We start from the raw sequence: 17373 nt of genomic DNA, 5'->3' as shown, positions 1-17373 counted from the left end.
CCGCAATGACCAGACCTGGTGGGATGGAAATCGGCTCAACACATCATGCAATCTGTACGTATAAACTGCTCTCTAAGACAAACTAAGTCTGAAAATAATAACTTTTGATTTGTTCATGTCAGCATTTTAAAAATTGATTCAATTAATGAGCTACGATTTCCATGACGCATAAATAAGATGAGGCACAAAGATTTATTTCTCTGTGGAAACTTTTTTTTTTTAGAAATCTGGTTTCCAGTGTACAATTATTGATTATTATTTCCTTTATGCTGGTGGTCCTAACAAGAAGGTGGAAACAAACTAGCTGGCCAGTTTGAAGTATTTCCTACTCCATCCTTTTTTTACTGATGAGAAATAGACTTAGATGTTGTAATATTTTCCTTGCAGATTTTAACTCTTTGGATTTTGAAGCATAAAATAAGCATGAAAATGCTGAGTATGAATCATTTTTATGTCACAGAACAAACGACTTAACGAAGAAGTTTGTGCTTTTCTTCAAGTATCAAGGCGTACAATGTTGTAAGGACACAGAAAGATTGTGGTTTGACAGGCTTTAAATAATTTTAATATTCAAAAGTTAGTCTTTCAACTGCTTCATAATTCAGACACAAACCAAACTTTCCAACCCAAAACGTGGAGTCAAAGACAACTTTGAGACATGACCTTTGAACCTTGTCACAATATCAGGATGTGCGCTCTTCATCTGGCCGCTGAGATCAGGAAAATAACATTTTCTTGTCAACACGAAGCAAAACATCAGCAGCATCCGACATTTAAGTTACAAGGAAATAAGTAAATAAATGAATCAGCACTTGTGAGGACAAACTTTTACTCCCCTCTCTAACTGTCATTATGATATTGCATATTAAAAATATATAATACAACTAAGGACGGGCAACTATGTCAACAGAAAGAACAACACAGTATATAAATGTATAACTATAACTTGGTTTCTTTAGATTGGGGAATGTTTTCTTTCTCCATAGTTTCATCTATCATTTCTTTTCTTCTCCTGTTTGAATAAAAATGATAAGATCAAATTAGAAAACATTCGCTTTCTTTTTCAGTAAAACAAGGACGTTTTAAGCAATAAAAGTATCAGTTTAATACATTTGGTTCCATATTAATATTATTTAAAGCAGGACTCACCGGCAGATCTGCAGCATTTGAGGTAAAGTCTCTGGCAGCGCTCTCCCAAACGTCTCCGGCAGCATGAAGCAAATAATCCCACCACAAATGGCTAAGACACCCATCACAATGTAAGGGAGCGCCTTGTAGTATTTTCCTACAAATTAAGGAAGATAAACATGCTGTCAGAGGGCAAAGAAAACTTTTAGTACAAATTTTATGCCGACAGTTTTGTAAAAAAAATCTTATGCTAACTGCGCCAATTCATTCATAATAACTGCCATGGAAACGTTTTGCTTTATGTTATTGAATCAAAAGATATTATTTCACAAAAAGTCATAATATATTGCAAATAACACTTTCTAAATTGGACTTTACCAGTTATCTACATAATATCTGAAATAAATATTTGAACAAGCAGAGCATGTTGAAGCTTATTGTAATTACCACAGACAACCACTAGGTGGAGCAGTTTGGCATAAGATTTTAGGTCGATGATTTTGTTGCGAACCCTTTTTATTTGGCTACACATTTATTTTTTGTACTAATTTGTTACAGGAACAATTTTTGGCTTCAAACATTCATCAACATTTCTTTCAAGCAGTTAAAGAGATAATCTTGTTTTATACACAAAACGGAAGAAGCCTAAAAGAAATCAAATTTAAAAACTGATTTTTGTTGTTAGCAACGTTGCTGTTTTGTAGCAAACTTCATCAAAACTTACATTCTGTATTAAGGATAAGCTAAAAGCAATGCACATCACACAAAATCCTGAGACCTAATTAATTCTTACTTTTTTAAATTTAGTTTTGTTTATACATGTTGCCTTAAAAAAGTATTGACACTTATTTGCCATATTAAACCCCAAACTTCAGTCTTTTTATTATATTACATATTAAGCCAATGCAAAGCAGCATATAGATTAAGTATAAAAATATTTTATAGTCAAATCTAAAATGTGTGATGTGAATACACTAAGTAATTTTGCAAACTGTATTCAACATACAATATTATTTATCTTCCATGTCTCTATTTTTTTGTAATATACCTTAGACAACATGTGCCAGTATGTATTTAAAATGCAAACGGAGTGATTTTTGAAACCACAAAAATTACATCTATTCATTACATTTTTAAATGTTTTCCAGAAAATGGGAGATTGGCAGAATGCTTTTTGGTTGATTTAGATTGTTTACCTAGATAGATGATGAAAGGAGAGATGATGGTGGCGATTCGGGCGGCCATGGAGCAGCAACCCATCGCTGTATTTCTGATAACGGTGGGGAAGAGCTCCGTTGTGACTGAATACACCACACAGAACGCTGCAGTCACTCCAAACTTTCCTAACATCTCAAGCAGCACAGCCACAGTGGGCAGATCTGGACAATCAAAGAAGAAAAATTAAGTTTCACATTTAATGTTTAATAAAAACATGGGCTTTTTTTATTACAACTAAAAGGCATCATCGCCTATATTTGTCCTCTTAAGCTAAATTTATTGTAGGCAAACAGAATAGCAGATTAGCCTTAAAAATGCATTGATAATCTTGATAATCATTATATTTCAAGTTTTGTTAATTAACAGTGTTCCAATAAGGCTTAGAGCATTACCTTTAGGAATGAGTTGGACACAGAGGATCATGACGCCTCCTAGGAGCAGAGTGGAGGACTGACACAGGTGTCTGGAGCAGAACCGTAGCAGCAACAAGGCTATTATATACGCTGGCACTTCTGTCACAGCAGACAGGAAGCAGTTCAGGTAGGGGTCACCATTAAGATTTGAAGTGTTGAGGAGCAAAGCATAGTAGCTTAGGGTGATGATTATCCTGCAAAGAGATTCACAAAACTCTCTTTAATGGAAGATTACAAGAGCAGAAAAGCTAGACAGTTAATTAATGCAATAAAAGTTCAAAATTTTGTCATATAAGGAAGTTGAATACATACCACAGACTGGCACACAACAATGTAATAGATGCTATATTGCAACTTTTCAGGATGACAAACACATTTGTTTTCTCATCCCTCTTAGACAAAGCATCTTCAACCTATGTAAAATATGAGGAAATAGTTACTGCAGTTAACATACAGACTCCAATAAATCTACTGTTGAAGATGCACTAAAAGAAAAAGTGGTCATTTATCTGACTTCAAGCTCAAAGCAAAACCAATAAAAAGGTCTGGTGGTATTTTTGTGTCTTCATAGTGATGTAGCTCAGGATAAACTTACCTCAGCTGGTCGAAAAATATCCTGAGGGATTTCTACTTTATTCATTTTTGCAGCATTTATAATAATTTCTTCAGCTTCTTTAATTCTCCCCTGAGAAAGCAGCCAGCGAGGAGACTCTGTGAGCAACCTGAACAAACAACAACAGCACATCAGTTTATCACAACAGTTCATGAAATTCTTGTAAATGTTCCCAAATGCATCCTTGATTGTTTGTGGCGTTAGTATTGGGATAAGAAGTAACAAAACTATTAAAGGTTGTTTTTGCAACTAACATGAACATTTTTTTTTTCTGTGGACAATAATAAAAAGATAAACTAAGATTTGACATACTTTTAAAATCTAAATATTCACTCAACTTAGACAAAACCAATGTGATGCTGAAACAAAACTTTTAAACCAGCTGAAAAAATTTCTAAGAAGCCACAAAAGAAAAATAACTTTGAAAGTAGATTTTACATTTATCATGTACAAATAATAAATAAACCAAAGTAGTTTTAGTTAAGCCTGAGGAACTGGACAATGATTTTACCACATTAACTGTATTCCTTTGAGGTCTTAAATTTTTAGAAATTCATTCTCACACAAATGTTTATCCTCCAAATATGATCAAAACATAAATTTGTAACAGCTTTTTATTTTTATTTACTTTATTTAATCCAAATATGATATAAAAACACATTAGCATCCAACATTCTGAGGCTAATTTTTGAACACTAGGGCCCTTATAGTCTCAAATGCTGAAGTGCAGAGAGTGAAGACAGAAATACAAAAAATGTAACAAAGTATTATGTAAAACAATGTAATTATTATATTTTGCTGTAGGTGTCCTTCTCTTACCACCACAGAGGGATGTAGATGAGTCCAGATCCAGCCATTGCAATCAGCAGCATTCTCCAGTCACGGAGGAAGTAGCCCACCGCAGGCATTAGCATGTAGCCGACAGCTGAGCCCATAAAAACGCCAAGGGAGCAGAAAACAACCCGAGTTTTTGGGCTGAGAATTTCAGATCCTGCAGGTTTCATACAGAGAATATTTAAAAATAACAACTTTTGCTATAAACATCCTAAAAGTCTAAACTATTTAATGTTTAAATAGCTCTGTGTTACCAAACACATTTTACAAACTAGTTTCTTATTCCAACAGTTGATAGAACCATACATTTCACATTGGACTGTATGTTTAATAAATCATTTTCCATTGAGGTATTATGTGATTGAATGACAGACAAGTTTGCAAAATTATCTTTGTCATAATTCTTGGTAGTGTGTTACTGACTTCCTGTCACACAATAAGACTTTTCTTCTATTTATTTACATAAATCTACCAAACAAACCAATTTTCTTCTTACTCAGTCAAATTTAATTGAAAACTTTGATAGCAGAAAAAACTAAACTGCATCTTGTCAAGAATTGGTGTGGTGTGAGGTGAGGTGAGGTAGACGCGGCAGACCCAGAAGAGATGTAGATGATGAGTTTAATTTTGACAATAATCCAGAAACACAGTCCACAGACCTGGCAGCACTGCTGAGCGTAGGTTTTTGCTCATAACAGGTAGCAACAGGAAACATCAACGGACAAACTGACATGTGCTGAACTGACGCCAAAATGAGACGAGGACCCAACAAAGACACGGAGACACAGGTGACACTAAATACACATGAGGTAATCAGGGGACGAGACACACCTGGGAACTAATCAAGGGGATAGACAGGACAACACAGAGACTCAGACACACAGGAAACTAGAAATAAATACACAGAAAAACATGGAACCTGACATCTTTTCTGTTCCAGGTTGTTGTAAATAAATTTTTGTTGACTCCTAATAGTATGCACAATTCTTTCTCCTAACTTATTATATGTAGAAACGCTCCTAACATTAAACAATATTATTAGTTTTCTTAAACAACATACCCAGAACAAATGCTATAGTGTAGTTGGAGTATCCTCCAGCTCCCACCAGACAGAATATGAAGGTGAAGATCTCCCAGCTGGGTGAAAAGATTTGTGCTGTCGTTGCTAAAGTTTGAAGAGCCATCATGACAAAAAGAACTGGTTTCCTTCCAAACCTGTGGAACACGACTGTTTGGATCAGCAAGATGGTATTTTAGTTTCCTCTTGTGGGGAAATTATTTTGCTTAAAGAGAAATCCTGAAAAGATGCATACCTGTCAGACATCTGGCCTGACGCCATGGTTCCCACAAGAACCCCAACATAATGAATGGAGGTGGTCAGTGGAGATTTATATGCATTATCACACACCAAGTCCCACTGGAAACACAGGTTTTTGAAAAGGATTTTTATTCGACAAGTTTATTTTTTAATAAGTATGTAAGAAAAAACATTTATGTTTCAGCTTGGTTATTAAAACCTCCAGCCAAAACAGCCTGGCACAAACCGGACATCGTTCCTGCAAGAAGCACTGGGCTAAACGTTTAAATCACTGAAATATTACAGGAACACTTGAAAACAATCCATTCCTCAGCAGCTTCTGCTTTTTAACTTTTAGATGCATCATTTTCCCAAAACTCCAAAATAAGATGAAAAACTCATTATCAGGCCTCTGCAGAGCTGAAGGACATGATGATTTCAACCATTTCTTTTAGATATGCGGGACAAGACTTTGCCAAAACTATTTTAAAAGATTTAGTTTTGAGGAAAAAATTGGCATTTTGAATCTGAATAACATTTGAAACTTAAAGACTTCAGTGAAATTAGATTAGCTTTGCAATATGCATACAAGAAGTAATTTCTACTTAAGTTTGTGTGTCAATCTAATTAAAGTAAAATACTCTTTAAAATGTAAAACTTTTAAACCAAGCTTTGTTTTTCCCATCTCTTATTGTTCAGATCATATAGAAAAAAATCTCAAGGAAAAAGACTGTACGATCCACTTTTTGAATATTTCAGAATAAAATAATCTTACATCTGTAACGATGGTTGACTGGTAGACTTCTTTGCTGTATGTCCATCCATCCAGACACGTCTCCAGGGGAATTTCACTGACATTCACATCCACATCTGGGATAAAGTTCTTTTCAGAGTAGTTCCTGACTGTTTCCAGGTTAAGCCTCCAGCAGGAGCTGCGCTTTGTGACGCCATCGACTGTTTCCAGTGGGACTGACACATTCCTCCACATCTCACTGATGCTGATCTTCTCGGGAATCTGGCATTCATGAGGCGGGGTGGCGCCGACAAAAACGATGTAGATCCCAGTAAATCCGTTTGGGAGGATGCTGATGCCCAACGCCAAAAAAATCCTCATCTGAAAGCGTCCCCAGGACCCCAGGAAAGAGGTGACGGAGTCATAGTCCCTGATTTTTTGGTCGTCTTCTTCCTGACTGATTTTCTTCATTTTTAAGAAAAAAAGAGGAAGATGATGTAGTCCTTCAGGCTGATATGCACAACACGGTTTTCTGCTCAGCTCTGTCATGCAGAGACTTGGTTTGGACCTTAAAGCCGGGTTCACATTTTTAGATTCCTCCATTGAAATGTGGGAGGTCACACTGGGACATAGAGCACTATAAAACAGGATTATCTCTGATTTATCTCAGGTTCAATTTACTTCTTTTGACTGAACACGTTGTGAATTTAGACTTATCCTTTAAGTTATTCTTTCAAGAAATGCAAATCATTCTCATATAATTGTAAAACAGTAATGAAAACTATCCGTTTCCATGGTTACTTGTTTTTTCATTGAAGCAAGTTAAACAATGATGAGATCAGGACGTTTGCACAAGGCTTTGTTGTGGTTGTTCATAAACTGGTTTAAGTGACCAAAGTCCTGAAGGATAGTGAGCCATAAAGAAGATATGCTTCTCAAATTAAACACAACAAACCTGATGCCTTTTACTAAATGCACAGATTTACTGTGAAAAGTATTCTGAGTTACAACTTTGAGAAATAGGATAATTTGTAAGAGTAATCTTGAGAATATTAGTGGAGCAAAGTCCAGGTTATTTATTGTGCTGAAATAATAATCCACATCGTACTTGAGTTCCAGGAATACCTGGAAAGCAAAACAAGCACCGGATTGTTTCCAACACATAGAAGCATATGTTATTCCTCATGTCTAAATGCGATTCTTTTAATCTTAATTCTCCTTCATGCTGGTTTACTGTAATGTTGGGAACATGCCAACCCAAAAATAAATGTAACAATGTTGCTTCGATGCAGAATTAGTGCATAGTGTAACGATTCTGTGTTTTAGTTCTGCTGGGGTCCATATGGATATTTGTATTTGTTAGAAGTTGCAATGTGATCCTTATTGTAGAGGGTTATGGCTTCCCCTATCTGGCTCCCACTCACATGTGATAGGCCTGTCATGTGGGCGGGGGACCGGTGGAGCGGCAGGACCAGGACCGGAAGTGAAGAGAGTTCAGAGAGGAGTTAGCATGAAGCTATCAGTGGAGTGTGCCAGTTTTGTTAGAAGCGTGAGCTGCAGCCTGAGGAGAGCAGCTCGTACTTATTTCTAATAATCCCTGTTTGGTGGGACTACATCTGCAGTGCTGACGTCATTCCAATATACTACCATAAATTACCCTGGTGATTTATGGTAGTATATGGTATAAATCAGATATGGCTTTGCACAATCTATGGCTTGTGCAAAGCCGTAGATTTTGCACAACATGCATCATTGTTGTCATTTGGTAAGAAAGAATGTCAGCTATCAGAACTTATAATTTCCTGCAAAAATCCTGGAGAGTTTTGAGAAGTTGTGGAATTCTGTCCAAAGACTCAGTTTGTAATTAAAATGTTGGGGAAAGTGTGTAATTAACAGCTGTATTTAAATCACTGCATCATCTGCAGAAAAGAGCAGAAAGCAAAGGAGAAGTATTAAACCGTTAAATTCTTTAATGGCTTTAAAGAAGTTAATTGGCAAATCCACCATCAAACAAAGTTAGGTTAAATATTTCTATGCTATTTAGTTATATTTAAATGAATTACATAATCTATATATAATATAGCACAATACATTTTTCTAAATAAACAACATTTGAACTAAGAGGACTAAAGAAACCTCTTAGTAAATGAAACTCTCATAATATTCAGTCAATTAATCAGGTTTTGAGTTGAGAAAATTTATTTTTACAATAAGAAAACTATTCCTGGAAGACAAAAATTGAGACAACAAATGTTGACCAATCACACCTGGTGCAAATGGATACAAAACAATTTATTCATTTATTATTTTGTAACATTTCTAGAAAATGTTTTAAATTCCTAAACATCAGCTAAGTGAAAATAAAACCAGACACACTGCAGTATTTGCTTTTTTTGATGCCGTTTTGGATCCACAGCAGATATTTTATAAGATTCATTTACAAATCTCTGTTGAGAGATCAAGGCAAATTTTATTTCCTTAAGATACAAAAACAATCTAAAGGCTTAATGTTTGCACTTCAGGTTTTTCTTGTAGAACTGGTTGATTGCGTGAGGCTCCATTTTGAAAATATTTCTTCTTTTCAGATCGTCCACAGAACCTAAAATGTATTTTAGAAATAAAAAATTAATAACAGTTCAACATCAAACTGAAAACTAAATACTTTATATTTCTGATTTCTTGCCATTTGACAGAACTAAACTAAAAGTCAGTGATCTCATAAGTGTACGTAACGTTGGATTTGGTATTTTGCCAATTTGTACAAAAATTTTACATGTTCTTCACATGAAATGTTCTTGACATTCTTGTACTTCCTGCATCACCATATTTTAAAATTTGTTTTTAAAAAATGTACATCAATTTAAGGAGCTCAAACTTAAAAATTGATGGGAAAATGTCCTCCAAGGTTTTGGATTTAGATAAAAAAGATAATTCTAACTTATGTAAAATGACAAACTTTAAAACTGTTTAATTGTCAGACAGTGAGAAAAAAAATCTAAAATTTTGGTCGTTTTATACATTTTAACATGTTGCTACAGCGATATGCTGTTTTTATTTCTAAGTCTAGGTAATCAAAATGACGTCTTCTTATCACACAGCAGAGCAGTTTGAATCTGAAAGTGTCTGTTTTCAATGCACACCAGCTTCAAGGTCAAGTTTTAACATAACTCATAACTTCAATCATCTTATCTAGACGTTACGTAAATCAATTAAAGTGCTTTTTACCATTAAATTAACAGCTACTGATAATTTTCTATTCACTTAAGTATTCCATTTATTTCTTCTGCTTCATGTTATGTTTAATTTTCATATTATTTGTATTTAACACACTGTAGCTATATGTAGCTACAGAAAAACAGATTTCTGCAAAGAAATGAAAAAATCCCTTAAAGTATGAAACTGGTTGCAGTTTCTATTAAACTCCAGTGAATGAATGAATGAATGAATGAATGAATGAATGAATGAATGAATGAATGAATGAATACCCTTGGCATTCTTGCATCTGCTCCACTGTTTCTGGTAGATCTTTGTTGAAAGTCTCGGGAAGGAAGAAGTTAACCACAGAAGAGGCGATGGTGAGGCTTCCCATCAGAATGTAAGGTAGAACTTTATTATATGTTCCTGTAAATACCAGGATGTAAGTTGGACATTGAAGAATGGCAAACTTTCACTCAGTATTTTGTGCAGATGATTTTTGCTCTGTGAAATCAGCAGAGGCAGGAGGTACCTAAGTAGATGACATAAGGAGCGGTGATGCTGCCGATGCGAGCTGCAGAGGAGCACATTCCCATGCCGACGTTCCTGAGCACAGTGGGGTAGATCTCAGCTGTGTAGATGTAAACTATGGTGAAGGCCATGGTGAAGCCAAATTTCCCCGTCATTTCCAGTGCCAGAGCAACATAATGTAGAGCTTAGGAGGAATAAGACAGGTAACTAGTTTAGTTTATGGTGATGGGTTTGGGTAACTGATGCAGTTCATGTAGCCACACAAATAATGACAGAATGAATCCAAAAGATTTATAGCAGCTGGTATGAAAGTATTGAATATTTCAATGTATTAGACTAAGTAACTATTGAGAGCAAGTTCTGAAAACTGACTTGTTTAGGGGAAACAAACTCAATCTATTTTGGAGAAAAACGTTTGTGTTTTACAGTTGAAAGGACATTTTCAACCATGGTTTACAGTTTTTACTTTTATTTTAAGTTTAGAGGCTAAATGTGTTATTTGAGCTGAAATCACCTTAAACAAAGAATGTGAGCTGCTTACATAATCAACACGTCTCTCGTCTTCTGGTAAACTTTGAGTTGCACAGTCAGCAGCCAGGTATCAGTTTGAACTCAATGTCTGACTATTTTACCTGACACGGCTGTTTCACGTGCACAGCCAGCACAACTTTATAGGTCTTCATCTTGAAAACAGTCAGCGATGATGAGCTAAACATTGCCCAGCTTAAACATGAATAAATAATCTGGAGTACATGATTGCTGTATCGATGGAAGAAAGTCATTTTGACATACTTTCTGCATCTGACATCTTAAAGAATATGCAAATTTCATAAAATAGAGAATAAATGTTTTTCTTTTTAACTAAAATAATAGATTTCAGAATTAAAACCCAACTTTTCAAAGATTAGAAAGCTTATAAAACAAGATTTCTTGTTTTCTTTTGACACTCCTTATAAACATTAGAACAATATCTTAAACACTGAAAGGAAAGTTTTTTGTAACTTTACCATCTAGTCAAAATGTTCCTGTTGCTAAAATGTTCTGTGATGTAATCAGATTAAAGAAGTCTCACTGTCAGGGATGAACTGGATGAGCAGAAGAACGCCTCCTCCGATAACCAGGAAGGTTGACAGAATCACTCTTCTTGGACATTTCCTCAGCAGACAAGTAGAAACTATATAGGCGGGTACTTCAGTAATCGCTGATAAAAAACAATTTAAGAAAGGGTTGCCACTCAGGTTGGAAGTGTTCAAGGATAAACCAAAATAACCAATATTTATGGCCATCCTGAGAAGACAAAGAGAATATTACTGTTAAGGTTGCATCCAGATTTTAACGGACAGATATCTATATTTATGCATATTTTTCTCATTATGTACAATTATTCACTCATTTATTCATAAATGATCATTTTCTGATCCCCAGAGAATCAATTGTTTAAATTAAAAACTTTTATTCTCACCACAAAAGGAGACACATCAGTGTGATGCATCTGAGTTTACTGGACTTCAGGACATCAAGCATGGTGTATTTCTTCCCAGGTGGAATTTCCTCAGCCTAAAATTAAATACATGTGCAAAGAAATATCTCCAATTTATTATGCACATTTTTGTTTGTCCACAGTTGAGCCAAAGATTACATCGTTTAGTTTTTAAATAATACATTGAAAACTTAAATTAACAACAAACACAAGAGTTTTGGATATGATATTTATATACATTTTTAAAATTAATATAGAAAATGGTGCGTATTTTTCACCCTAAATCTATATTCCCTTGCACTGCGGTTCTTTGTCTCTACAAGTTTTGCACATATTTTGTTCTTTGTTCTGCAGTGGCTCACGCTCAGTCAGGATGTAAAAAATCTGTGAACATACATTTTTATGTTCTGATACAAATGCATCAGTTGAATCTGGGAATAACAGAAAAATCAACCTTTAATCACAGTCTTCCTGAACTGAAGTATCCAGTAAATGTCAGAAAAATCCTAAAACTTGACTTTAAAAATAAGATTGAAATCATGAAAATCCTTCTTAGAGCTGATGGACAATTGTTGAAGCATTTTAATTTAGACTAGCAGACAACAACAAAACAACACAATAAATAAATTAATGTAACAAACAATCACCACATTTCTGTTCCTTCAGCCAGGCTTATCGCTCATTCAGTGATTCAGATGTTTAAGTGGAATTTGCAGTAACACTTTCCTCTGAGTTTAAATCTCTTTCTGTGAAAAGCACACCAGTGATGAGTTTTCATGAGAGCCCTTTGACCCCCAGCTAGCAGACACTGATCCTAAACATGGAAGTGAGTCAAACACACTGCTGTGTGGACCGAGCCGATTCCCACCTCAGATTCTTTGAAGATGACTGACGGTGCCTGCACTTTGTTTTTCCTTGCTGCGTCTCTCACTATGACCTCCGCCTCCATCACTCTTCCTTGAGTAATCAGCCACCGTGGAGACTCTGGGATGAACCTGAACAGGTAGTTTAAAACATTCAGCACATTTTGAGCATCGTTCTGGAAACCAGTGGGTTCTATGACAAACTTACCACCACAAGGGGATGTAAACCACAGAGGTTGCTGACAGAACTGCTAGCAGAGTTCTCCAGTCTCTGATGCCGAATGCAATCCAAGGAAGAGTCATGTAGCCGATGCAGTAAAAGAGGAAGGCCCCGAGAGTCGTAAAGAGAACTCGCATGGTTTTACTCAACAACTCCGTACCTATCAGAGGATTAAAGAAAAAGCATAAAATGAACTTATAAATAAATAGGTTTAGGTTTACATTTACTTACCCAGTACGAATGCAGAGATATAGATGGAAATCTGAGAGGCTCCAACAAACAGGAACATGACACAGAAAGTTCTCCATGACTGGGAGAACGACTGAAGCAGAACAGAGAGAGACTGAGCCCCGAGAGATACGAAGACAACTTTCTTCCTTCCAAACCTGGAGAACAAAAACAGGTTCATCTCATTAGCTTTCAATTAAAAACACATCTGAGCAATTTAGATGAACTGCAATAGTTCAAAATAAAGAAGCTAAGTTTGCACTAAAATGTGTTTTTTGAGAAATGTCTGCATGTGCATATTATGTTATCCTGGTTAAAGGTTAAATTATTACTGATAAGAAGCATAAGTTAAAAAAAGACAGTTTATATACTCAATTTTGTATTTTTTTTAACACTAATGTACATGATTATCAAACTAGACACACAGTTGAAAGTAGATTTACATTTCCAAAAGTTCATACAAATTCTTTGAAGATGCTGACGTCATATAGAGTTATGTTCATATAGAAATATTTTGGAGATACATTAAAAGAATCAATTTTGATCAGGTATTTACAAGGAGAAACTATTGTGAAAGATAATTCTGGAGAGGACCTCCAACAGGACAGTTAAACAGCTGACAGGTTTCTAAAGGAGCGTATGGACCATCAGGTAATGACTGAAGTAACGGACTCTGTATAAAGAGCAGTTTGAAAGCATGTTAAAGTTTAGTGGTAGGAAAAAGTCTGGTTGAAAGTTTTAACCCTGCTGGTGCCCATTATGACGCTTTTATTGGGCAGCCCAGAGGCCCCCTCCCTTTTGATTGACACATCATTCAACCAATAATGTTATAAAATTGATTTTTCCGACATTTTAATTGGTTTTATGAAATATTATAATTGTCTGTGGAACAGTTTCAGTTTTCATTACCTGTAAAAATGATAAAAATTAGCAAAATAAAATATCAAAATATATCCCCATGTGCATAACAATAAATAAAAATGTACAAGTTTCTCAGTTATTGAAATAAATTAACTCTGCTACCTTGTAGGGAGGCAGCATATTAAAATGAATGCCCTGTGAACATAATACTACAACATTTCATTTGTTGAAAGAACAATAGTTGTAGGTCACTGAAGAAAAAAATTTATCCAAAATGTATTAATTTACTGCAACAGAAGATGGCGCTGTTGTCTTTGTCAGCTGTCGATCTGAAATCTTTAGCAGACTTCATTAGGTGGTTTAACCAGAACTTTATTTTTTTTAAAACAACCATTAACACGTTTCTGATGCCACAGTGGCTGCAACAAACTTATACAAATGGTACTGGACAGAAAATGTTGCTCTGCAGAATTAAAAGTTGTACAGATTTCTTGAATTGGATGAAATACCTGTCAGAAAGTTGTCCTGAGATCAGAGAGCCAAACAGATATCCCACAAACAGGGTTGAAGATGCAAAAGGAACTTTCCATTGGTTGTCACAAACAAGGTTCCACTGTAGAGACACAAAGATTAGAAACAAAACTAAAAAACCCAGCAGAACATGAGAAAACCAACATTAAATGGACCTTCATACTGACCTCAGTGACTATTGTGGACTGGTACACTTCTTTGCTGTAGTTCCATCCATCTAAACATCCTTCTAGTGGCAGATTAGTCAGATTAACATCCCTCCCAGGGATATAACCCTGGTCAGAGAGATTTTTAACTGTAGCCAGATTATATCTACTGCACTGGTTCTGAACTACTTCATCACCCACTGTTGTGACAGGAATGATTGCATTTCTCCATTCCTCTGTCAGGTTGACATCTGGAACGAGGCAGCTGTGTTTTGGAGCTGCTCCTGCAAAGATGATGTAAAGTCCGTTGAATCCGGTTGACACAAAAACTGTGTTCAAGAGGAAGAAAGTGAGCCAGAAGTAAGGACCGATTTGTCCAAGAAATGCAGTTTCCTCATCGTAGTCTCCCATTTCCCCCCCTTCCTTCTTCACAGTGAAGTGTGGTGTCCCTCTTCAGCTGCTCAGCTCAGTGCCAGGGTTATAGAGTTGAGCTCTCTGTGGGGTAGAGTGGACTGGGTCCCTCGGTGGGCCGGAGTCAGAATTGAAAAATTTCCATTTCCAAGTCCTGTGAGTATTAAACCAGCTGTATGGAGCGCAAGTTTCTACCCAAAATTGAAATCTTCTCAAAGGCCAGTTGACCCACTCAGAGCCTGCACTAAGTGATTTTATCTGCTTGAAGTAAATTAAAGCTCCACAGTAGTTATTCTACTGTACATACCCTGCAGCCCACATACCATGAAAAGGTTTCTGCTGTGGCATTTTCTCTAAACAGCATTCCTCACTTTTAAATACTCCAAGTAGTCCACATGACTGTACTCTAAATGTTGCCAAGTAGCGCTAAGACTCTTGTTGGACTGTGTTAAAACAGACCGTTGAGGCAAACCTGCCTTTATGGAAAGTCCTGCTGAAACTGTATCAATTGGATGTTTGTTCTGCTATCTTAAAGATAAACTCTTAACTCACAGGGTCCCTGAGAAACCACACATATTTTGCAGGCCAGCATTTGTGGAACGGCACATGAATCTGTTGGGTCAGAATATGCTTTGATGTTTTCATAACTGTGTCTTTGGAAAACATGAAAAGTAGACCTACTGCATGTGTAAGTCTTCCTTTCTGCAGTTAAAGATTGTAACTCTAGAGGGAGACATTAAATTCTGTCTCCAGAGCAGCCACTGCTAACGGATTACATAATCAGTTTTTACGAAATAAAGCTTTCTGTGTTGGTGGTTTACTCACAAAATTAGGGAAGAGACGTCCCCAATGAAGGCAGGTTTTTCTGTTTTCCTCAGAAATAATCCGATCAACTTCCCAGAGAAAACCTCTGTGCGTTCTGCTGGAGGACTGGACTGATAGCTGCACCGCTTCATGGACTTTAGTATTCTAGACACAAACAGATGTGAAAAACAACCTCTGAATTAAAAAAATAAAATGTGTCAACATGATTTTAAGGAATTTCGACATTCTTTTAAAATCAATTAGTTTAATCAGTGCATTGATTATTAATCATCAGGACTGTATTGTAACAAAGGAGTTCAGAGTCTCCAGACTGTTTGCATTATTTCCACTTCCACTCTGATTACTAAATGTCAGATTTAATGATGGGACTTTTTGTGCTCAACAGTTTCAAACTCTTTGTTCCTTAATAAGATTAGAGCATGCTTATTTGAGTCTTTATCCTACATAGACAGCTCATCACACTTTTGAATCTGATCTCAGTTGTCAGCTTGCTTTGGGTTGATGGCTTCAAACATAAAATGTTAACACTTCAGTCAAGATTGGAAAGCTTAGAAATGATTTAGTTGTGAAAACATAACTCCTGTTCTGGTCTTTGGAAATTATTTTTTAGATCTCATTATGTATTCTGACATTCTGAAAGTTTCTCCTGTAAAATTATAATATAAATGATATAAAAAGCAAATACGTAGCTGAGAAAAAAGTTAGGACATCTTCTCCTATTATTGGTTAAAAAAACTTCCATGAAATGCTTCTTGTAGCCTCTACAGGTCTCCTTCATTCCTCTAGGAAAGCACCGATATAGAACCATTATGGACAATAACTGATATCTACCAGTATCATCTAGGTTATATTTTTGATATTGTAAAAACGTTGCCTCTTTGATTTAATTAAACACTTGGACAATCATCTGCCACCATCACTGCTACATGAACCTACAGATACCTCATGCTAACAGTTTCCTGAAACAACCAAATGAAAGAAAATATCGGTTTGTAATATCCGCCCAGTTTTACAAACCAGATGCATGCAGGTATGTTAAAACCTGACAAATGTGCAATGCATTGTGCATTCTTAATAGATATATGGAGCTTCTTGTTCATACCAACACCTGGTTTTCCATTTTTTAGTTCTCAGCCCGTTTTTGTTAGATTTACTGGTTTGTTTTTGGTCATTGTCATTTTGCTCTTTCCAACTCTGCAACAACTTTATTTTTTTCCTCAAACTCCCATGATGCAAAGTGGAGTTTATGGTAAAGTCCATGATGTTGGGCTGGCTGGGTTCAGCTGCAGCAAACTGACTTCCACCTCTATGCTTCACAGCACAGCTTCCTCCGTTTTGATGTCCACACGACTGGAGTTTGGATTAATCTGCCCAATTAATATTTGACCAGGACTGCTGGGTTTTATCCGACTTCTCTCTGGTAAACTTCTGATTGCAGAAGTATGTAGTTCCACATCATCATTTGCAATAGTCTAGTTTAGGTCTCATGATGACATTTTAGGGGTTTTAGGAAACATTTTGTTCCCAGACTGGCAACAAAATGTTCTTTGGATTACCCTCAAGTTTCATGGCAGATTTTAATTTGCTGACATGTTTAGTTACTTACATTTTGTCTTTAAATTCATTTCCCTCCAGAGAATTATGCATTTTATGTCCACTGGAAAATGGATTTTTGTTTTTAAAATTTTTCTCACTATAAAATAATTTATACAATTGATAATCTGTGAAGAACAGCATCAGTTCCTGCTGAGTTTATTTTGTGTGTGATGAAGTCTGTTGCAGTCTGTGTAATGATTAACATGTGCTTTAATACCAGATGTTACTAGTCTGATACTGAGGATCATAG

General features: G+C 35.9%; 2 protein-coding genes across 2 annotated transcripts; both read right to left on the bottom strand.

Moving 5' to 3' along the window:
* Positions 1 to 554: 554 nt before the first annotated feature.
* On the bottom strand, positions 555 to 6762 carry LOC122844670 (solute carrier family 22 member 4-like). The gene is made up of 10 exons (XM_044140359.1): positions 6279 to 6762; positions 5520 to 5623; positions 5267 to 5421; positions 4192 to 4363; positions 3355 to 3481; positions 3072 to 3172; positions 2739 to 2953; positions 2325 to 2507; positions 1150 to 1285; positions 555 to 1012 (listed from the first exon to the last, which is right to left on the bottom strand). The coding sequence occupies exons 1-10, from the start codon at positions 6705 to 6707 to the stop codon at positions 940 to 942; spliced, it is 1695 nt and encodes a 564-aa protein (XP_043996294.1). The 5' UTR covers positions 6708 to 6762; the 3' UTR covers positions 555 to 939.
* A 1652-nt stretch (positions 6763 to 8414) lies between these two features.
* Positions 8415 to 15125, bottom strand: LOC122844669 (solute carrier family 22 member 5-like). The gene is made up of 10 exons (XM_044140358.1): positions 14313 to 15125; positions 14124 to 14227; positions 12757 to 12911; positions 12514 to 12685; positions 12311 to 12437; positions 11425 to 11519; positions 11035 to 11249; positions 9964 to 10146; positions 9722 to 9857; positions 8415 to 8835 (listed from the first exon to the last, which is right to left on the bottom strand). The coding sequence occupies exons 1-10, from the start codon at positions 14700 to 14702 to the stop codon at positions 8733 to 8735; spliced, it is 1680 nt and encodes a 559-aa protein (XP_043996293.1). The 5' UTR covers positions 14703 to 15125; the 3' UTR covers positions 8415 to 8732.
* Between the last annotated feature and the right edge of the window lie 2248 nt (positions 15126 to 17373).

Source organism: Gambusia affinis, linkage group LG15 (genome assembly GCF_019740435.1).
Source record: "Gambusia affinis linkage group LG15, SWU_Gaff_1.0, whole genome shotgun sequence".
Lineage (NCBI taxonomy): Eukaryota > Metazoa > Chordata > Actinopteri > Cyprinodontiformes > Poeciliidae > Gambusia > Gambusia affinis.
Note: the sequence above shows the minus strand (reverse complement) of the source record. Positions and strands in the feature narration are given on the sequence as shown.

Coding starts and splice junctions, on each gene's coding strand:
- LOC122844670 (XM_044140359.1), bottom strand. CDS start 6,707: ATGAAGAAAATCAGTCAGGAAGAAGACGACCAAAAAATCAGGGACTAT. Junction 5,624..6,278: donor AGTCAACCATCGTTACAGAT/GTAAGATTATTT, acceptor CTGTGTTTCCAG/TGGGACTTGGTGTGTGATAA. Junction 1,286..2,324: donor TCCTTTCATCATCTATCTAG/GTAAACAATCTA, acceptor CTTAATTTGTAG/GAAAATACTACAAGGCGCTC.
- LOC122844669 (XM_044140358.1), bottom strand. CDS start 14,702: ATGGGAGACTACGATGAGGAAACTGCATTTCTTGGACAAATCGGTCCT. Junction 14,228..14,312: donor AGTCCACAATAGTCACTGAG/GTCAGTATGAAG, acceptor GTGTCTCTACAG/TGGAACCTTGTTTGTGACAA. Junction 9,858..9,963: donor TCCTTATGTCATCTACTTAG/GTACCTCCTGCC, acceptor TGGTATTTACAG/GAACATATAATAAAGTTCTA.